The sequence below is a fragment of the Anas acuta genome, chromosome 3 (assembly GCF_963932015.1).
Source record: "Anas acuta chromosome 3, bAnaAcu1.1, whole genome shotgun sequence".
Taxonomy (NCBI): Eukaryota; Metazoa; Chordata; class Aves; order Anseriformes; family Anatidae; genus Anas; species Anas acuta.
Genome location: NC_088981.1, coordinates 10930740 through 10953252, shown reverse-complemented (window position 1 = coordinate 10953252; position 22513 = coordinate 10930740). Strand labels below are relative to the sequence as shown.

Sequence of the window (22513 nt, the reverse complement as noted above, 5' to 3'; positions counted from 1 at the left end):
ACCTAAGTGTTTAATCCACGACTGAAACTCAAGCCAAAGTTAGGGATAGAACAGGCACCTTTCAGGCATTAAGTGTTTGTCAATTCTGTAAACACTGCTTAGCTTGTTTTTCTCTCCTTAATATATCTAGATATTAATGACTGCAGTAAAAACCCTTGCCACAATGGAGGAACTTGCCGAGACTTGGTCAATGATTTCTTCTGTGAATGTAAAAATGGGTGGAAAGGAAAAACGTGCCACTCCCGTAAGTTCAGCACTTCCACAACATAACAGGCGTGCTCAGTTACAATGCAGCAAGTTTAAGCATTGTATTAAGAAAGCACAGGTATTAAGGATAGTTTGGGTTTTTCATAGGTGACAGCCAGTGCGATGAAGCAACATGCAATAATGGAGGAACATGTTATGATGAGGGGGACACTTTCAAGTGCATGTGTCCTGCAGGATGGGAAGGAGCCACTTGTAATATAGGTAAATACCCTGCATAATCACCAGGAAGCAGATGCAGCACTGAATCTGTGACCTCAGTTTTTCCTCTTGGCTCAGATTTGAGGGCTTTCTAACAACTTAATGGCAAATCTCACTTCTGTTACAGCGAGGAACAGCAGCTGCCTGCCAAACCCCTGCCATAATGGAGGTACCTGTGTAGTCAGTGGAGATTCTTTCACTTGTGTCTGCAAGGAGGGCTGGGAAGGACCCACATGTACTCAGAGTAAGTCATCTCTGCTTGAACTTTTCCAGAGTGTTGCATGATGAGAACATTAGCTCATCCTGTCGCTCTTGGAGCCGAGATTGAAAACAGAAGGGCAAGCTTGTTTGATGTAGGCTTTAGCATCACCTGAATCTTTGTTTTTAATGACTTTATGTGATAGAGCCTTGACCTGGGCATGAGAAAGTTGCAAATGAGTTAAGTGGAGACAGATGTTGTCTTGTTTTCTCCCTGCATTCTTTTTCTACCAGCAGCACAGTCTGCTTCCACTTTTTTTTCCACTGTTAGATTCTTTTACAACGATCTCTTCCTGTGTACATGTGTTCCACAATGTAGTTAACAAATTTTGTGGTGGAAGCCTGGAATCAATTTAGTGGAGAATTTCAGCATATTTTTGTTAAAGTTGAGCTACATGTAACTTGGGCATTAGGGGAAGTTCAGTCATTCTTTACTGACAGTAGAGCTGTATTAGCCAAAGTCTGCATGTTTAACGTTGTTTATCTTCACTTTGCAGACACAAATGACTGCAGTCCTCATCCTTGGTAAGTTTAACGTGTTTGTCTTTCATCTTTTGCTTTTTTTTTATTGTCTGAAAGTTCTAGATTCTATTTGCTTGTAGTGTTTTTTTAATGCACATAATTACTTTTCTTTATAGTTACAATAGTGGCACTTGTGTGGATGGAGACAACTGGTACCGCTGTGAGTGCGCCCCAGGCTTTGCAGGTCCCGACTGCAGGATCAGTAAGTCTTTCAGTGACTCTACTTTGATTTTTCTGTTGCTTAAATCTTGTTGCAAGACAAACAATTTAATTGAGTTAAGTGGTAGATCAGATTTATGATAGATGTCCTGTCTTCCATACTTATATCCAGATCAGTAGAGGACGTAGGGAAGGGCAGGAATTACTGAAAATGAAAGAAATATTGAATTCCATTCAGTTGAAGCCTCCTGGTGGGCAAAATGCCCTTCAAGATGGTCTTCCCAGTTAGATTATGTTTGTGTTTGACATGAAAGTGTGCTAGCCAAAAACCTTGTCAATTAATAATCTACCTACAAGCCCTGAGGTGATGTATGTACTTCCCTGTAATTTAATAATAATTACAGGTAGGAGGACACTAATACTATTCTTTTTTTAAGTAACAGCCATGGAAATAGAAGTTCAGTAGCAGCAATACAACTGGTAGGGGTTTACCACTGCTGTCAGTTGAAGAATTGCGTAGGTGGACAAAACTGAATTCTGCCAAAGGAGAGAATCCATCTTTGTGTGAGAAGGAATGTGTCCTTGCCCTTAAAGCTTAAGTAGCTGTAGGGGTCAGGTTTTGATTTTTGTTAGTGCCATGCAGCAGAAACTTCAAAGAATTTGCTGCAAGATGTTGCTGCTAAGAATCTGTCCCTGGGTAGACACTAGAAAGTAAACATAAGAGGGATTTGCCTACTGGAGCTTTAAGTTTTTTTTCTGTTGAAATAAAAGTATATTATAGAGTAACTCCTTTTTTTCCCCTTTTCCTTCCCATTATAGATATCAATGAATGCCAGTCTTCACCCTGTGCCTTTGGGGCTACTTGCATAGATGAAATTAACGGTTACCGTTGCATTTGCCCACCAGGTCGCAGTGGTCCAGGATGCCAAGAAGGTATTTCAGATGTCATAGCTGTTTATATTGCTTGTAGCAAGACGTGTATAATTAATTGCATGTGAACAGTTTTGTGGTTGTATGGGGGGTGGGAGGAGTGCTAGGTTATTGTTGGTTTAAAGCAAATATCATGTTCATTGATGAAGCAAGCTTATCACTGGGCTTAAAGGAACTTAATATAGAGGGTTTTTTCCACTTTTTTTTTCTCAAGCTTTTTAATTCTATTAAATATGTCTTCAGTTACAGGAAGGCCTTGCATTACCACTGTCCGAGTAATGCCAGATGGGGCTAAGTGGGATGATGACTGTAATACCTGTCAGTGCTTGAATGGAAAAGTCACCTGTTCTAAGGTACAACTATGCTGTGTTTTGGGTTATACGGTCTTAATTCTGTAACCAATGGTTACTTATATCAGTATGTATACTCTTCTAGGTTTGGTGTGGTCCTCGACCTTGTGTAATACATGCCAAAGGTCATAACGAATGCCCATCTGGACACGCTTGTGTTCCTGTTAAAGAAGACCACTGTTTCACTCATCCTTGTGCCGCGGTGGGTGAATGCTGGCCTTCTAATCAACAACCGGTGAAGACTAAATGCAATCCTGATTCTTACTACCAGGACAACTGTGCCAACATCACCTTTACCTTTAATAAGGAAATGATGGCACCAGTAAGTAGCCAAACATAACTCTGTATGCTGTGGCCCACAAATGCTTGTTTCCCTAGTGTGGAACAACTTACTTGACTGCTAAAAATACAGTAAAAGCTGATGCTCCTTCATTATCAAAGAAAACAGAAAGTATAGAAGGCTTAATAAAAATTTCTACCCTAAACGTTTTTGTGTCCAGAGAAGAATAAAAGCTGGTTTGGGGGGAATTTTACACCCTCACCCCCTTCCCTTGAACTGTTACTTTAGGGCAAACTCTCTTCAGCTTTGATGTAAGCCAATATATTTTTATTTTTTTTATACGTATAATAAAATGCATACATCATTGTATATATTTAGGTATAGATATAAATGATTTTGTAGGCATTCATGTGCATGTATAGTAACAAAAAACAAAAAACAAAACAAACAAACACAAACAACACTTTGTCTCCTCCAGGGCCTTACCACAGAACACATTTGCAGTGAATTGAGGAATCTGAATATTCTGAAGAATGTTTCTGTTGAATATTCTATCTATATTACCTGTGAGCCTTCACACTTGGCAAACAACGAAATACATGTTGCTATTGTAAGTATTCCTGGAATATGTTTAAATGTCTTAGTAGTTAATTGCTTGGATATAAGTATAACATGTGGATTTCATAAAAGTAATTCCTGGCTTTGTCAGTACTTCTGTTCGGTTTCTATCCCAGTTCTCTTTTAAGAACAGGGAAGAAATCCTGATTACATGTGCATACCCGAAAGCTACCCTCTGTTAGCAACTGTAATAGGGGACTAAAACACTTTCCAATACGCTCTCTTGAGCACTGCTTTTTGTTTTGTTTGTTTTAAGGATGAGGACAGAAATTTTGCAATATGAGTTTCTGCCTGTGGCTGAGATTTTTGTTTTGTTTCTGTTTTTGGTAGTTGTTTTGAGTGTGAAAAGTACTGAGAGGCTTAACTGATTGTGAAAGTTTATAAATAGCAGATTACCCGCACATCTGATTTGGCATTTGGTGTTAATTGTATGACTTCTTATTTAGGCTGCTGAAGATATAGGTGAAGATGAAAACCCAATCAAAGAAATCACAGATAAGATTATTGACCTTGTCAGTAAGCGCGATGGAAACAACACGCTAATTGCTGCAGTCGCAGAAGTCAGGGTACAACGGCGACCAGTTAAAAACAAAACAGGTAAGCTTCCCCCATCTCTAAGAACTCATGCTCTTCATGACTAGAATAGCCTTTCAAAGCAGGTGAAGCTTTTCTTACTTTTGAGATCTGTAGCAACTCTGAGTTTCTCTGCCTGCTGGCCCTGTTAAGTGGGAACAACAAGGAATATTTGCACCAGGATCTTACTACTTTAAATAACATTAAAAAAAAAAAACAGTGTTCTGTGAATGCTCTAGAACAGTGGCTTAACCTCTTAATAAAAGGCCTACAGCCCTCTCCATGGAGAAACAAGAAGAAAGGAACTGAAGTCTAGCCGGTTCTGAAAGTTCCCACGTATTGACCCGGTGATGACACTGTCCAGATGGATGCTTTTGACCTTGACATTTAATTCATCACAACTAGTTCCCCTGTAGCACCAGGCAGGCAAAGGTATCTTATGGCCAGCCACAAATGGAGAAACAACTTCAGTGGGAGCATAGCCCCCAGGCCAGGAGAGCCACGGCAGGACAGTGCAGCAGTGCCTGCAATGACTGGTTCTGCGGCGAGAGGAGGACTTTTTCCATTGAGGGCTGTCAGTCACTACTCAGAATACTAAACTCCCTTTAAACACCCTGTATTCTAAAAAAGCTGAGATTATCCTTACATTACTGTCTGGATCCCAGTGTATAAATAAGGCTTAAGAACTGAGATTTCTCTTATTTGTGAAAAGCCTTGACTGGAACACGTTGTTTGCAGCAGGGTTAACTGGTTTCATATCTCTTCCAGATTTCTTGGTGCCATTACTGAGCTCAGTCTTAACAGTAGCCTGGATCTGTTGCCTGGTAACTGTTTTTTATTGGTGTATTCGAAAACGCAGAAAGCAGAGCAGCCATACTCACACAGCATCTGATGACAACACTACCAACAACGTAAGGGAGCAGCTGAACCAGATAAAAAACCCCATCGAGAAACACGGAGCAAATACTGTCCCAATTAAAGACTATGAAAACAAAAACTCTAAAATCGCCAAAATAAGGACGCACAATTCAGAAGTGGAGGAAGATGACATGGACAAACACCAGCAGAAGGCCCGATTTGCCAAGCAGCCAGCATACACTTTGGTAGACAGAGATGAAAAGCCACCCAACAGCACACCTACAAAACACCCAAACTGGACAAATAAACAAGACAACAGAGACTTGGAAAGTGCACAAAGTTTAAATAGAATGGAGTACATTGTATAGCAGACAGTTGGGTGCTGCCATGCAGGGCCTTTAAATATCATTATAAAGGCACTCAAGAGCTTGTAGTTCTTAAACTGTTGTGTAATATTTGAGTCTAAGGCTATTATTTACTTAGAATCCCTGTGTTAATTTAAGTTTTGACAAGCTGGCTTACACTGGCAATGATAGTTGCTGTGGTTGGCTGGAATACCAAGTGCTGCATTTCACATCTATGCAAAACTAGTCAAAAGTGCCCTAATGTAAATTCAGCTGTAGCTGATACATCATGGAAATGTTTCATAAGGTATTACATAGCCTTATTACTCTTCTTTAGTGTTAATTTTTTTTCTGCCAGATGTCCCAATTTATACAGTTTCTTTAGAATAATACATTTTATTTATATTTATTGAATCTGAGTTTTTTGTATATTGGTTTTATGGTGACGTACAACTAGTTCTGTATTTGAAAGTGCCTTTGCAGCTCGGAACCACAGCAACTATCAAAAATAAGTTTATTATTTATTTTTTTATTGTATTTTTGTTGGGGGTGGGGTGGGGGGAACTTGTCAGCAGTTGCTGGTAAATGAAGAATTTAAAGAGGAAAATGTGTCAAAAATAGAAGTTTGTATAGATATGTAAATAATTCTTTTTTATTAATCACTGTGTATATTTGATTTATTAACTTAATAATCAAGAGCCTTAAAATATCATTCCTTTTTATTTATATGTATGTGTTTAGAGTTGAAGGTTTTTGATAGCATTGTAAGCTCGTGGCTTCTTTATTTTGAATTTATTTTCTTGTTACATGTTGCCTATATGCCAAAACTAAGGTGTTCTAAAATAGTTTATTTTTAATAGGATGGGCTTTCATGCCTTGATGCTGGTTTTTGTACAATGTCAAACGTTTGAAACACCTTCCATAGTATCACTTTAAGACTATTTGTAATTACTGACTGAGGCAGTTTAGATAATTAGACTAGAAAAAAATTTTTTGCTGCTTTAGACTTGAAAACGAGTGACAGGCAGATAATCTGCTAAGAAGCAGTTTAAGGGAACAAAACTGAGCTATTACTTTATGTAGATGAAATGTGAGTGGTTGCATGTAATTAAAATATCAAATTAGCGTGTGAAGTTGGAAACACAGCAATCTTATTTTGTAAATTCTGATTATTTTTTTCACCATGAATATGTAATACTGAACCACTTGTAGATTTGACTTTTTTTGTAATCTACTGCATTTAGGGAGTATTCTAATAAGCTAGTTGTTGAATACTTGAACAGTAGAATGTCCAGTAAGATCACTGTGTAGGTTTGCCATAGATTACACTGCCCGCCTTAACAAGTGAGGAAATCAAAGTGCTATTACAATGTTTAAGATCAAAAAGGCTTATAAACATAGTAATCTCAGTGGTTAACCACTGAGATCATGAAGATACCTTGTATTGTGATATTAGTGTTATATGAAAATGCATCTTTGATGTGTTGTTCCTGGCAATAAATCTTGAAAAGTAATATTTATTAAATTTTTTGTATGAAAACATAAATCAGCGTGGAGATTATTGAGCTTTGGAGGCACTCCCAACTAGTCAGTTGGGCAAAAACAGTGGCAAGTGTTGGTCTGCGCTTCTAAGACTTGCCACTGGTTTTGGTGAAGTCAGGTTTCTTGCTAGATGACTGTGTTTCTGGCTGGCTTAAAATCAAATTGAAGGAGTTTGAAAGCAACCTGTCCCTTGTTCTCAATGTCTTTTGCCTAATGTACATCCATGTACTTTTGAGACAGCGATGATGCGACTGGAATTGTGCAACTATTTATTTGGCATGGGCCAATGAGCTACCACCAGATAGTAACCAAATCTAAGTAGCTAGGCAAGGTACAAACTGCTGACCTGGATGGGAAAGGATCCATAGATTATGATGATTCCTAGTGGGCAAAAAGTGCTTTGTGAAGCATAAACTAAACTCTTAAAATATTCTGAAATGGCTTAATGTTTAACTAATGCAGTCCCTCCCAGTTTAGAGGGACTGGGTGTGGAAGTACGGGCCAGCTGTATGATAGCCTGCTCTTTATTTTAGCATGCTTTCCTGATGAAGCTGCAACTCTGCTTTGTTAAAGCTGAAGGAAAAAATTAACAGTATGTAACGAGCTTAGCTAGAAAATAATATAAAACAGAGTTGGGTTCCTCCTTGTATTTAAACCACTCTACTGCAAGCCACAGGCCTTTTCTTCCGCATTTGTTTGTAGTAAATAGATACTATAAGATTGCTGTAATATGAACACTTGAAAATAATCTGAGTGCAAGACGTATTGTTCTGTACTGTTCTTACAGCCATCTTAAAGAAAATGGTTATAAATCTCTTCAGTGTTACTTTTTATTTCAAGCCCACTTTAAAATGAGATTTCTAACTTGTTGCCACACTACCTTGAAAGGGGTACCGCTCTTATTCTTCACAATTGCATGCCACATAACTTTAGCGGAGAATCATTAGTTTACTGCTTGCTGAACAGGAAGTCAACAAGATTAGCTTCATCTGACCACTTCAATAATACCTAATCAAACAAATCCCACAAGTATTTTTTCTCTTTGTTCCCAGACTTCTACAATCTGCAACAAAACAAACAAGTTGTGTCTAAAAAAGCCACTTACAGATAATGGAGTCTTCCAGCCAGCTTTGAAGCACGAAGTGAGGCTATTAACTGAACAGATTTCTGTACTAGAGTGCTGAATTAGCCATCTTCCTGTACAAGCCCACCGTTCACAAAGATGGTGCTTTCAATGATGCAGAAACCAACTACTGCTTCTGAATAACTGAAACATTTACACCTGAAGTTGTAGTAATAAACCCTTCTCTTAGGCAAAAGAAGAAAACAACAACTAGGAATTCTGCTAGTCTCGGGGAATATGTTTGTGCCAAGTTACTTGAAAACATGCAGAGTCAAACCCTAATTAGACTTAATCAGCTAATACAGTGCAAAAGCTGTTCAGATCTCCAAAGACTCTGTATAGAGCAAAAGCTGGGTTCATCAAATTCCAAAATCTTTTTAAAATTGTGAACACAATATTAATTAATTTATTTCCAGCCCTTCCAGGGCAACAAGCCACCATGCTGACCATGCAAAAGTTTTGTTACTGTGCTGTTTATCCATACACAACCTATTTTTCCTATATCACTAATGTCATCGCTATACCATAGCTATAAAACTAGAGCAGTACAAATTGTACGGGGAGAGGGAAGAGTGAGGGAATTCTATTAGACTTGTATAAAGAAAAATATTTTAAAATTATATCCTCATATCTCAGTGCTAGCTTCAAAATTTATACTGGTGAATTTACAACAAAATGAGTCTTCCAAAACCCAGAACCACCTCCAAATTGGGGGTTGGGATATGGACTGTTTTCCATTGTGATGAAAACAAATAGAAACATGGAAGTTTAAGGCTTTCCCATTAGAATATCAAGGCAGGGGTATTTTTGTACAAACCGTACTTAGCCAGTTCACAGTTTACTACTCTGGGAAGATACATTCTGTTTAGTCAGGAGAAGTTTTGTGCTGTTCATTTGTGTTTATTCTTTGGATCCTTATTCATCTAAGAACAAAAAAATGTGTGCTTCCTGAGCTGCCATTTAAATATAAGAACTTTAAAAATAAATTATTCCTCCTTGCACCCTCAGCTTCGCTATAGCTAGAGCTAATTGAACCTGTCAAATCTGGGTTTGGTTCAACATGAGCTGATTGCAGCCACATCAAAGTTGCTGCACCTCCGCATGGAAAGGGCCCATCTTACACAGAGGTGACTAGCGAAAAGGTGCTGACCACGCATGCTACGTCAGCCTCAACTCCAACATATTCATGTCACTGGGGGAAAGATAGCCTTGGGAACAGCTATTTCTGCATTGTTAATACAAGCAAATGACAGTGAGACAGCTCTTGTACATTTAAAGCCTAGCAAGTGAAGCCTGGCTCAGGGCCTGGATATGAGACTAGCAATCCTCAAACTGTTTCACGAGGAAACTATTTCTCTCTCCACAGTAACACCACTTGTTCTTGCACTGAGACACCTGCACGACAAGAGTTAATATTGTTAATCAGCTCTCTGCGAAGCTAGAAAATGTACACGGTTGTGCTCTCCATTGCTCCATGAAGACTGCATGATTCAGCGTCTCATCGGCTATCCCCCATGTGGCTGCTCCAGCCATCCTGCTTAAGGCAGCCTTGCCTCCCCCTCTGTTCAGAGGCCGTGGAACGCTACCCCTGCCGTTTGCAGAGTCCCTCCGGAACAAGTCACAAGGCAGAGACAATTCTTCTATTAGTGTTTGCAAAGAAGATGAGAAGTTGTGACAAGGGAAGTACCAAATCCAGCCTTTTCCTCCCCAGAAGTTGGAAGTGATTGCGTAAGCTCCCCCTCCCCTTCTAAAAGCAGCAAGATACTAACGGTTGGTTGCTTGATATTTAAGAATTTTTCAACTTCCTCTTTAACAGTATTGGCACTAGTGGTCATCACAATTACTGTTTAGCAGTGCTGACAGAGTTTGTTTTTATAGATCAGCTCTTGTTCCCAAAGCAGGGGAGGAAACATAAACAAAAAAACAGTGCAATAGCTGTGCAAGGATTAACTCCAACTTTTGGGGGTGGAGGAGGAAAGAGGTGAAGGTTCTGAGAGGTCTGTTGGCCACCAAGGTTCAGCAGATGGCTTACCTAGCAGTGGGGCGGCAGTGGAGTGCTGTGGTATCAGACAGGGTGTCAGACCAGAGTTCCAGCCCAGATCTCCCAGTGAGCACCTTCTCTGTGATGTGCAAATTGTCTCAACCAGTTTCTCTACAGGGTGGAGAAATAAACCTCTATTCTTTTCATTCTAGCACTATGAGATCATATTAATATTAAAAAGGGGCATGCCCATCTCTAGAATTATAGCTCTAGATACTTTTCTTTAAAGATCTGATGCATAATGAAAAAGACAATTATTCTGGCAGCAAGTAAAGCAGTTATGGAGCTAGATTACCAATTCCTACTACTGAGGTAGCAACTAAAGTGGCTGTCTCAGCTATACTACAGGACCTAACTGACAAAATGGGAACAAATCAGTGAAATTCTCATTCACAAACAGTGCAATGTCAGCTCTCACAGGAGCCAATTCCCAACTCTAGAATAATTGTAATGTACAGTAAAGGAGGCAGGATGGTGGAGGTTAATTCCCTGGACAATTTCTGGGTTATAGCTGGAATGCCCTGGGACACTACATCATTTTAACAACTGTTTTACAGTTTCTTAGCATAAGCCACTACCAAACAAACAAACAAAAAGTCCCAGTCTAAAAACATCGCCTTATTGCCACTGTGGAAGGGTTAAGGTCATGTGCTACCAGGATCCATTATAAATATCTGGAATAAAAGAGTCAACAAGGAGGGAGAACAGTTCAAAGACAGTTGAACAAGTTGATGAAAGAATTTGCAGCACGAGTTCCTTACCCTATGTGCTTTACCTTGAAGAACTTGCTTACTCTCAGTGCTGCCCCAACTGTCAAAATAAGCATATTCATATCCCTCTCAGGTTCAGCTGCAGAATGCTTTGATAGCGCTTTGATAAAAGGCTCAGTGTGCTCCTCTTCCCTATCCCCATCTTCTCATTCACAGAGATTTTTGGATGCTAGTTGATGTTTATTAGAGAAGAAAAAAGCAGAAAGCAAAGTGAGGAGTGCCTTTTATTAAAGCTAATTTCTGAGGCCAACCCACACTTCCCACTGCTGGCTCAAAGACTCTTGATACTATTAACTCTATTTGCTCAAGCTTGCATTGGAGTGTTTTAATACAATAGGAAATGTTTTATGAGGTACTGATATAAGCAAGGAGATAACTATTTATAACACAAACAACCTGGGATATTCTAATCACATTTTACATCATTCTTATTTCAACTAGTTTTCAATGCAAACAAACAAACAAAATCCTCTTTTTCCTTAAAAAAAAACAACAACAATTATCCATTCAAAATCTCATATATCAATGAGATAATGATATAAAAAAGTCAATTAAAACTCAAAGAATGTGACACGCATGCAGAATTGTGAGAGGGAAGGAAGTTCACACTGACAAAACAAAAGCCTCAGGGAGAATAACTAACACTCACTTGGACAGAAGTTTCTGTAGCAATGAAAAGTTTGGGTTCTTAAAATTTTGCTTTTTTTTTGTTAGAAACAGGTGTTGTTGGCCTTATCCAAGTCAAGCGTAACATCAAAATGTAGCTATGCAGTGGTAACAACACGCTAGCATATGCTGTAGACCTTAGCATGCAGAACTACTATTTTACAGTATCAGACCTAGCACAAAGTTTATTATTACTCAGAATAACTCTAGTGATAGTTACCGTTTTCCTACAGATCAGCACTGGTCAAGGGAGATTTTACAACAACTGCTTCCTTTTAATAAATAAATAAAAGGCTGGTGTAGCTTTTGATGTGTGTTTAAACACAGAAGTTCACTAAGCAAATAATTTAACTACCTCAATGTAACAAATAATACAAATGATAGTCTGCACACATTAGAAAGTGTTTGGCTAGGAAAGGACTGTTTCACTATCAGCAACTAGCACAGACCAAACTAACCAGACAAGTCAAAAAAAAAAAAAAAAAAAAAAAAAGCTGTCTGTTTTGGAAAATACAGTTATCTCTTTTCAAAGACAAATAGATAAATTTGTATCTTTCAGTGTGAACCTTGCATTGTGAGCTTTAGCCAGTCAATTCCTCAGATCTACACATATTGCAGAGGAGTTCAAAGAAGTTCCAAAAATGAGAAAACATACAACACACAACAACCTCCCTCCCCCCCAAAAAAATATTAAAAAAAAATGTTTCTGCACTTCGATGAAGTTTCAGAACAGAATAGAGCCTTACATATTTAAAACTTCTTATAGAAGGGTATGCTAATGCAGCTCTGAAGCAAATTTGTAATAGCAAGCCTGGGCCAAGACTTGCAAACTGCTGATTTTACATTGCTCGGGCTCACTTTCCAGCTTTTTTTTTTTTTTTTTTTCCCTTTTGTTCCTAAGCCTGACTTGGAAATCAGGTCTGCGGTTCCAGAGGATGCCAGACCACACACCTGTCAGTGATCTGGATGCAGGTGGATTGTAGATAAAGGAAAAAATAAATAAATAAATAAAAAACAAGACTGAGGAGAAGAACCTTGGGGTTAAAACAGAAAGATAACAGAGGCATATGGTGAACACAGATCAGTTATCAGAATCACATAAAATATCCATAAGACTTACAAACGGGAAACTTTTATAGCAGTGCTGCCATATGGAGAAAAAGAAAGAACAATTTTGACCAGCAACACCATCCATAGTCTATAGAAACAAGAATGATTTTTCCCGAAATAACTGCATTTCTGAAAGGATTCAAGAGACAACTTTTCAAAGTAATTAAGCTCAAAATACACATTTAGAAAGCAGTGGGTCTTTCAAAAGAGCCTAGGATCCTAACAAGCCAGTAATTACAATTGATACAACCATGTACTTTTGAAAAGTCCATTTGTATAATCCGTAGGCTCTAACCCTCTAAACATTCCAGCCCTACATTTCTTATTGTTACAACATCATTGTTTGAAAAGGAAAATGGTTTCGTGCTATCAGTAAGGCTATGTAAAACAGCATTGTAAATACCATAACAAAATATCCTAAATGCAAAATCAAATGCTCTCAGCTACATAAAAGATAATGATTTTGTCTACCCAACCTCCCCATAAACATATGATGACATCCATTTGTAAGGCTGCATATGTTGCTCAGTTACAATTGAAACTAATTTGTAATTATAAGGCTGACCTAATAATAATAGCAATGGTATCCCATAATACAAGCTATATGTGGTAGAGCTCTCTTTTCTAATACTGGAATTAAATTCTTTTGGAGAGCAGAAGGGCAAGAGGAATAGAAGCTTCAAAATCCCAAACTGTTAGGAGTACTAATCTGGGGCATACTTGCTTGAGTCTGTCAGCAATTGTCACAGGAACAATCAGTGTGTTTGCCAGTTTGGAAAAGCAAGCATAGAGTCTTTTTGCTAAGCAGAATAAAATGAAAAGAAGCAACAAGCAATTTCGTGAGCTCAACATGTGTCTGTTCTCACATAATCATCTAAACCTCTCCTGTAGGTTTCTGTTACAACCAAGAACGTCATGGAAAAGTCAAAAGGATCCAGGTGAAAAGCAAGGTAAAAATAATGGAAATATATATGAATAACTAGAATATATGCTTGCATTATTTTTTATTAGGCTATGCACTGTAAGGACTTCAAGAAACTGTCCAGAAAACATATACTTTAATATAAAGTATCAAATGACTGTTTTACTTATTTTTATTTTTCTGAAAATTTATTAAATTTCCTTATACCTCTTTTAAGTCCTTTAAAAATGTGCTTTTCACTCCCTTACTAGCAAAGTATCTTGAGCCCATAGAAAAGACAAGAGTAAACATACCTCAAGCTATTCTTCTTCCAAACCCAGATTTGTTTGGAGCATTCACTGCGCTTGTCACTAGGAAGACCTTTTTGCAGAGCCTGAAGACGGGTATGGGTAAGCATTAGCAACCTTACTGCAAAGCATTATGAGAAACATCATGCAAACAGGCTGAAAGACAAAAGAGAAAGTGTCTTCTAGCAGGCATGCAGAATCTTTTTCATTTACAGCAAAAGCAGATTTTTTTTTTACAGCAGAAAAGATGCTGTTCAATTGACAGTGTTTTGCTGTCAACTGCCGACTTGCTAGCTCTCTAACGTGTACTACGCACCAACTCCAACGCTTATGGATGTGAATCTTCCTATTAATCTAAATAAAGCTACTCACACCATTAAGTGTATGTCTGTAAGATTTCTGCAAAATTTGCTTCACATAAAACGTCTGTGCTCAAATTGATTTTGAGAGAATGATCAAAAGGAAATTGCTTGTAATTTTATTTTAGCCATTTAAAAATATAAACATGAAAGAAGAAGTTACAGTTCCTTAGCACATTAGCATACAACTTACAAAAGCATTATTAAAAAGCACTGTACAATTAAAAATTACCTGTATCTTAAACTAAAAAATAACTCAGATCGCTAACACCTGAAAAGCACAGACTGTTGTCCTTGCATACACGCAAGGCTTGATTGTGAAATCTGAGTGCATAAAGAAGTGCATGCATGTTTATGTATGAACTTTCCCCAACAGCAATGTTTGCAAATCCAGGTGACTACGCACATAAAAATAAATAATCTTAATTTTTCCAAATAGCGAATGCACGATCACTCGTATCCACAGCTCACTTTAGAAACACACATTCCTGTCAGAACTGCCCAAGCACAAACTATAGTTATTTGGAAAGCCCACTGAAAAGTGGTCCTTAAATTATCAGCAGTATTAAAATCTGGTTAAAGATTTATTTGAAATAACCTCAATTTGCCTTACTGTTGTAAAGATCACATGAATAAACCACAAACTTCCTAATGCAGAAAAAGGATTGATTTTTACTAAAATAAACCATGTGTTTAGAAACATCAAAAAAAATGGATAACTGCAACTGTTAACAGATTACAAAAGTGATTGTAACTTTTTCTGTCATCAGCTGTCAGGACTTTTTAATAGTACCAAAACACACAGAGATCTGAAATTCTGCTTAGTAAATATTTTATAGGAGATTCTTCCTTTTGTAAATATTACATCTGATTTGTACAGTATTTATGGGTCTAATGTCAAAAGACATAACAGAATTATCTTAATTACGGTACCAAACAGCTATGATGTTTAGTTAACTATTTTTTTCTTTAAAAGTTTATCTAATTTGGACTTTTTAGAGATTATTTTTCATTATTTTGAATTGCTTCCTCCTTTTTATATACGCTTTCCAAACACAAATCTGGCTGTCCATCCATACCATCGAGGTAATATCTCAGGTTTTATGACTTCTTAAGCCTTCGTAGTTTTAACTTCCTGAGACCATCTTCACCCTCTTTTTTCCTTTTTTGGGTAGGCTTCTCCACAGGCACAGGCTGCAGTTCTAAACAAGATGACGAAGACATGGCAGGTAATTCTTTGGTGGTTGTGCCTGGCTCATTTTGGTTTGTCTGCGCTACGTTGTGCCCCACAGGAGGAGGCTGGGAGAGGTTTTTTCCCAAAGTAAGTGACTCTTCATCAGACACAGTCTTTGTTAAGTCTTGTTTAGAAAACACCCTGGAATTAAGTGGGGTCTTCTCCTCCAAGAACAGACCTGAACAACCATCATTGCACTTAGTCATTTCGGTATTGCTAGGAATTAAAGTAGCCTCTTCAGAGGATGCTTTTTTGAAATGGTCTAACTTTTCTTCTGAACCACAACTCCCTTGTTGAGCCTGTGTTTTGGTCACTTTTTGATTTTGTTTTGGATCTAGCAGTGCTGACTCATAGCTACAAGGAGGGTTCTTGCTTAGAAGTCTTGACTTCAACCGCTCCACAGAGTGAGGTTTTCGCTGGCTGCTAGTATCCTCTGGCTGTCTCTGATTAACATTATTTTCCATCTCTAAAATAGGAAGCTCCAAGTTGCTCTCAGCTGTATTTATGCAATCCTTTAGTTGTCCTGTACTCCTACATTTCACTTCAGATTGAGGACTGGTGGAAGTTTGACAGTCATTCTTTCTGTTCTCTGTCTGTGAGTCCAATGAGCCAAGATCCACTTTCTTGGAGTCTTTGCTGGTTTGGGGTTTGCTCATGCTACTTTTCCTTTTCTTTGTCCTTTTCACACTGCAATATAAAGGGATTTTGTTTTTAATAAAAAGGAATCTCTACTGCCTCAATTTGCCCTTCTTACAAACTCTGAAAGACCACTAGGGCAACCCTCTTTCTGAACATGGAAAAAATCCCTCTATATCATCTTGACAAGCAGCAATGTTTGTCTAGTGTGGATAATATCAAGTGTTATCCATCTGATTTTCCACTGCACTAGGGGAACCCTACTTATTAATGACTAAGCCATGAAGGAGTTCACATTCTATTCCAAGAGGCAGAACTGGATTCATTACAAATGTTAAAGGTCAACTCTGCAGAAGTATATTGAATTCCTTCCCAAGCTGGCTAGATAAAATAGTATTTCATAAGTGCCCAAATGATTTCAAACCATTCCCATATATTCATATGCGTAATGTATATCTAAAGAATAGAGGGGGGCAAGGGGGAGAGGCAGTGTGTGCGTCTGTGTATTTCTAATCTCTAGTTTAGAAACGTTCCTCTGGAATTTTTCCCAGGACATTTCAAAGCATTACTTTAAAGTTAACCACTACTCATCTAATACCAAGCCTGCTCATCTGGGAAGGACTTAGGTAATGCACACAGATGATATTCTGAAAGGAATTATACACAAAAAGTGAATCACAAGGGACACGATGGAGTGTCAATATGTAAACACTCCTCAGCAGTGTTACCTCCAAATCTACACTTCACATAGGCTGTGCGATGAACTTTATGCACAAGTACTGAAGCTGCCTATGTAAGATTTCAAGTCTAAAGATATTGCTATAGATCCTCCGATGCTGGGGCTGCTTTCTGCTGGTCCACTGACACCAAGCAGTTCCCCACTCTACATATTTAACTTTATGGAAAAGGAACTCTTACAAAATAGGTAGAGCTAGCATAACTACAAATCTGATCTCCCTTCTAAAGACATCACAGATGAAACAACATAGTTTAAAATAAAAGTTGACAGGGGTCACAGCAATTCCTTGATTCCACAGTTGATGTACTAAACATTTGGAACTACTGGCAGTTTGTGCAAGTACCAATGGCATCCTGGTACAGCAGAGGACCAGCAAAACATTCAGCTGACCCACACACTCTCCCCATCCACTATACCACATCTACATGGCACTCTTCAGCTGTGTCCAAAGATTCAGACTAATATTGTGGTATGCTGCAGACTCTCAAAACGAACAAAAAATATATTTGCAAGTGTTTTTCACCAGATTCAAACATCACTTATTTATTTTGGCTCAGAGCTGCTTTCAAGAAAAAAACACCCTGTTTTGGTTCTGCCGCACGCTATGTGAGATATCTATGTGGGTTGTAATAGCTTTTTTCATGCTGTACAAAATAACAAAGATCATTTTATGTGCTTATTCAGACTAGAGGAGTAGTCTCTTAACAATCTCAAATAATATTTTACAGAGGAGTTCATACTATTTGACATTTTATTCCATAGGCTGGACACTATTCACCCAAATTTTATCAGATTATAAACGTAACAGCTTAGAAACAATAGCGACATACATTTCTTTCAAGATGTCTTGCTTTATCTGCTCATTCAGACTAATCTTAAGCTTTCTGTTCTCAGCAGATGCAGTAAAATATTCAGATGTCCCACTGGAAACTTCTTCTTTCTGCTCCAAAAGAAAACACAGGTTTAAAACATGACACATCAAGCAACGATTATTCAACATTAAGCTCCATTTCTAATACTAAGACGTACAGATGTTCTTTATTATTTTGATCCAAGCAGTCTAAAAGAAATGGCTAAGTACAGAATTATTTTTAATCTTTTAATATTTGGGAGTCTAGTCAGTTCACTCCCTTTTCAGACTCCCAGCGAACATACTTCATATGCTAAAATATACCGCAAACAAACAAGACTGCAATGTAAAGGATGTAGCTTTCCAAACCATCTGAGGAAACTGTTGGCAAATATTTGACATCTTTGTGGCTCAAACTGTGACAAATGCCAGGAATCTCTGTTGCAGACAGGAGCATGTTTGTCAGTTTTTTTTCTGAAGAGACTGACTGGCGCAGTGGTCTATACACTTATTCTCAGAAGAATTCCCATAATTTTCCATACTTACAGAAAATATACAGAGTATTACTTACTCATTTAAGAAGGCAAGGGTTAAAACTTTTAATACTAACATTCAAACGCTCACAGCTTGTAGTGGTTGGCTACTACAGGACAACAGGGGAATTCTTTCTGGTCTCAGCTAACAGCAGTACCATAGTTTTATATAATATGAGATTGAGGCGAGAGGGAGGGAAGGAAAATGCTCTCTCTTCAAGCTGTGAGCATTTCCTTTCACAATGAAACAATCTCAATGAGGGAAGGGCCATTTGCTGACTTCACTATTAACAACCACATGCTTCAAAAAAGTATCATCTCTGAGGCTAGGGAGAGGAGGAAAAAAAAGTGGCAAAGTCAAGAAGAGAAGAGGCTTTGTGTATCTCCTTTTCTTTGATAACATTTCTTAATCAGGCTGAATAATGCAACTTCTGACTGGGGCTCATCAAACACAGGGACTGCTTCTTTATGCCGTCTCAATCTGCACTGTGAACCTAGTGCAGTGGAGCCAGGCAGTATGAAAGAACCGAAGCACAGAGGGACAGCAGAGGCACGAGGCCAAAGCATGTACATGACTGCTGCCTGGAACACCGCTCAGAAACCTGTCACTTACACAGGATTAAGCCCTGCCCATTTTATTTTAAGTTTTATAGACGAGGAGGGTAAATCCCACCTCTACTCCAGAAGAATAAGTCAGTGCAATCAGCTTCCTGTTTTGTAAGCAGAAAGAGGGTAATCAGGCAAAGAAAAAGGGCCATTTTGACTGTTTAAAAAACTACAGCTGTTTTGAGCCTTCATTTCAGAGGCAAATTGTGCAAATCTTTTTGTGTGTATTAACAGACACATGAAGTTCTGTGCTCTGATGCTGCAACACGTGTGCTTACAGTAGGCACAAAACACATGGGACATACATGCAATGTGATTTCAACCTCAAAAATCAAGCCTAACTAGTTTAATCTCAAGGATAAATTGCTGCTTCTATTCTTGCTAGAGACATGGATGCCCCTTGACTTAAAACATCTTTGTATTTTGTAAGCTATTAAAAAAGGGACTATCAAGATACTAATGAGCTTTGTTAATTTTGGAAGGCATAGACTCTAAGGTCTGTAGAAACTATTCTGATTTCCAGTAACATTTGCTGCTCAGACTGAAGCTTCTTGCACAATAATTCGGTACCGCAGCAGTCAGAGAGCACTCTTACTTAGCCAAAGAAGTACACGCAGAAGCATTTGAACTTCCCTCGTTGTGATTTATGGTAACTGGGGAAGCTAATTACATTACATCTGCTTCAGCCCTCAGCTGAAGACCTCAGGGAGGCAGACTGCGATAGGATCACCAGTCCACAGAGATGATCCTTCTAGATGTGGTAAACAATGGGTGGAAAGCAGCACTTTGTACAAAATCCCCTGTGCCGACGCAGAAAGGAGGGTTGTGGACAGTTCCTATCCACACATCCTTACTACTGCAGGTAGGCAGTAACTTAGTTTTAACTTGGATCACCATGTGAGCAGGGAATGGTCATTGCCTGGAATGTGCAGTCATTGCAGTGTGTGATGAGCAGACCCCGGAGAGAAGCAAAGACAACAAAGCCATTTCGCTTCTGAGCTGAGTCAGAGTGGAAGTTAGTGGGCCAGAGGTGAAGGGCAAACACATTCCCTCACTACACTATCGTCAAGCTTTTGTTTTGTTTTCCAATAATTTATCGCAGAATGTAGTGACAGAAAAGGGTTAAGGCATTAAAAAATAAAAAATCAAAATGATTTATATGTGAAACACTTCTGAACATGCCCTCTAAGTACAGTAGATTTTCCCCTTGGAACCACACCCTGTAAGAGCTGTATTTTGAGAGCTGAACAATTAACATAAGGCATATGAGTCAGTCTTTGAAAGACTCTGTGGGAACCAGAGAGCCTTTTGCTATTAGGAGTGATGTAAACTCCCTAAGGCTGGAGTAAGTCCACAATAGAATGCAAAGAGAGTCATAAATAACAACAATGGGCACTCCATATACTACTAAGACACTCAGCCATTACTGGTGATACTTCCTTTATTTTCTTTATTAGACTTAATAATTTTAGTTAATTAAAAAAAATAAAAAACCGTGCCTGTTTTGGGAATACGATTTATTTCCTATGGGAACTCCAGAACTTGTTAAAGAAAGAAAAAAAAAGCTAATCTGCTCTCATCCTGTCTAGTAATCCCAAATTCCTTTTAGGCAGTGAAATAATTAAAGAAAAATATTCCAGGCATAAAAAGGAGGACAGCAGAAGCAGACATCATATAAACAATGACACCATGACAGAGAAAAACGTCAAAGCACCGCCAGACTTGTGACTTGACTCTGAAAGAGCTGCAGGGAGTGGGATTGCTGCGAACAAATTAAAACCACATTTCTTGGCAAATTGTTAAAGACAGACATATTTACATTTGTATAGAGACTGGGTGGGCACAAAAGATTAAAATGCTTCTTTAGCCCTTGAACTGCCAAGTTCTATTAGAAATCTGTGCTCTTAAAATCCTAGGGTAAGCTCGCTCCTTTTTGTCACTAAAAGTCAGCAAAGAAGGGCCTGCAGAAATTAAGCTTACAAAGACTTCCTAGCCTACCTGTTCATAACATTGACCTCACAGAACCTACTCTGAAGACCCTTATCCAAAGGGATGCCTGGAAAAAAAGAATTCTCTGCTAAGACCCGCACAGAAACATGACTGCTAGGCACAGGATATACTCACTTTAAAGCTTGTCAAATTGAAAATCCATTCTTTTACTACCTATATACCTGCTCTAACTCAAAATCAAAAAGAAACTCTCAGAAACATCACAAAGTGGGGTGACTACCAACTGCAGCTCTCACCAGGACAACCCAGTCTCACAATACAGCAGTAAACACCTGCAAAGTAACTATCTATGGATGCGCACTTGTCAAGAATCCTCACAACTCACTATCCTGAAGAATAAAAGCTTTGGCCTTTTCACAAGTCAGCCTGGTAATACTGCTCATACAAATATTTTTTCAGTCGAGGGTTTAGGATGTTGGGCTGAAAGAAAAATTTTCAGACTGAACAATGCCACCCCCTTCCCTCCTCTGGTTGGGGTTCATATTTTCCAGTTATTTCCTATTACACTAACGGTGGCACATGCTTGTGTACCAATCAAGTAACACTATGGGATAATTACATTTCATGTCTGGTTAAAAGAAACAAACCACATTGTTCCCGAGCTGCACTTATCAATGTGGCTCAACTTGCTCATCAAACAAACTTAATAGAAAATATCAATAGGTCCAATAAATCATATTTAGTATCAAAGCGCCATATAGCCGTCCCCACTGAGGCCCCATACAGCACATGCAGTGAGACAGCACCTAATGTCAGGCTGAATATAACAGTGCTAATGAAGCAAGGATATAAAGTATTATCCCAGTCACACATAATTGAATAAAATTAGAATCAGTAAAAGAAATGAAACAAATGCTTATTCTTGGGAGCTTTATGTGAGCTTGCATTTGTATGATATTTCTTAATGTCACTTGAGCAGCATCATGAGCTCAATCATATAGGCTAATCTTTAGGTTTCTAAATGGTTATAACAGATGACCATCAGATCAGAGAGGTCATACAGGACTCCCTGCATGCTGGTAAATAGAAAGGGGCGACTTAAGCAGGTGGGGAGGCTTGTCAGTGAAGAATGAACAGGTACTATAATCTGATAGAAAACAGACAAGGGCAGGACTTTGGGTCTAGTCTTGTGCCCTATCCTGTCTGAAGAAAAATCTTCCGATTACGTCTCATTTCATGACTCCATGACAAATTTTTCAGTGTTTCCAACGTAGCAACTGATCTGTCCTACAGATGCTACTTATGAACGCCTACCCCACTGTAAAACATTCCCAGTCATTTCCCAAGTACAGAAAGAAATAGCATTCTCAACCTGAAATACTGTTCCTTGACTGGACTTGCAGAATATTGCTCTACATTTTAAAACTGGCTGTCCTGTTCTGTGTGTCAGAAAGGTGCACGAAAAAACAGCAAGGATGACTTTCCACACTGTACAAGGGTGTACCCATTCACCATCTGAAGCAGGTACTTTTAAGGAATGCTGATGGTTTTGAAATACATTCTTCTGAAAAAGTTGAAACTAGAGAAAATGGCATCTCTCCAGTGTGTAACCTGCTAATAGCATAGCACAGAACGCAAAATCTAATACCCTGATCAGCCATCTGCATTACCTACTACCAACATACATTTTGATTCCAGTCTGCAGGTTCTCAACTACAAAGCTTTTGCTCATCAAGAGTCCCTATGGTCTGCACTGTTTAGTCCAAGATTTGGCCCAGTGTCCAAAGG

General features: G+C 38.5%; 2 protein-coding genes across 23 annotated transcripts in view; one reads left to right on the top strand and one right to left on the bottom strand.

The window, feature by feature from the left end:
* Nucleotides 1-7713, top strand: part of JAG1 (jagged canonical Notch ligand 1) — a 37056-nt gene extending 29343 nt beyond the window's left edge. Inside the window, exons 16-26 of the mRNA XM_068675667.1 lie at nt 131-244; nt 355-468; nt 593-709; nt 1221-1248; nt 1362-1447; nt 2224-2337; nt 2578-2687; nt 2770-3006; nt 3443-3574; nt 4029-4179; nt 4924-7713. Of these exons, the coding sequence (XP_068531768.1) occupies nt 131-244; nt 355-468; nt 593-709; nt 1221-1248; nt 1362-1447; nt 2224-2337; nt 2578-2687; nt 2770-3006; nt 3443-3574; nt 4029-4179; nt 4924-5381 (1661 nt within the window). The 3' untranslated portion in view covers nt 5382-7713. The remainder of the gene's footprint in view (nt 1-130; nt 245-354; nt 469-592; nt 710-1220; nt 1249-1361; nt 1448-2223; nt 2338-2577; nt 2688-2769; nt 3007-3442; nt 3575-4028; nt 4180-4923) is intronic.
* Nucleotides 7714-14273: 6560 nt separating this feature from the next.
* The window catches only part of SLX4IP (SLX4 interacting protein), a 77256-nt gene continuing 69016 nt past the window's right edge, over nt 14274-22513 (bottom strand). For all 22 annotated transcript variants that reach the window (XM_068675676.1, XM_068675688.1, XM_068675681.1 and 19 more), the window contains 2 exons: nt 17617-17726; nt 14274-16098 (listed from right to left, as the gene is read on the bottom strand). In XM_068675676.1, coding sequence (XP_068531777.1) covers nt 15279-16098; nt 17617-17726 — 930 coding nt within the window. In that variant the 3' untranslated portion in view covers nt 14274-15278. The remainder of the gene's footprint in view (nt 16099-17616; nt 17727-22513) is intronic.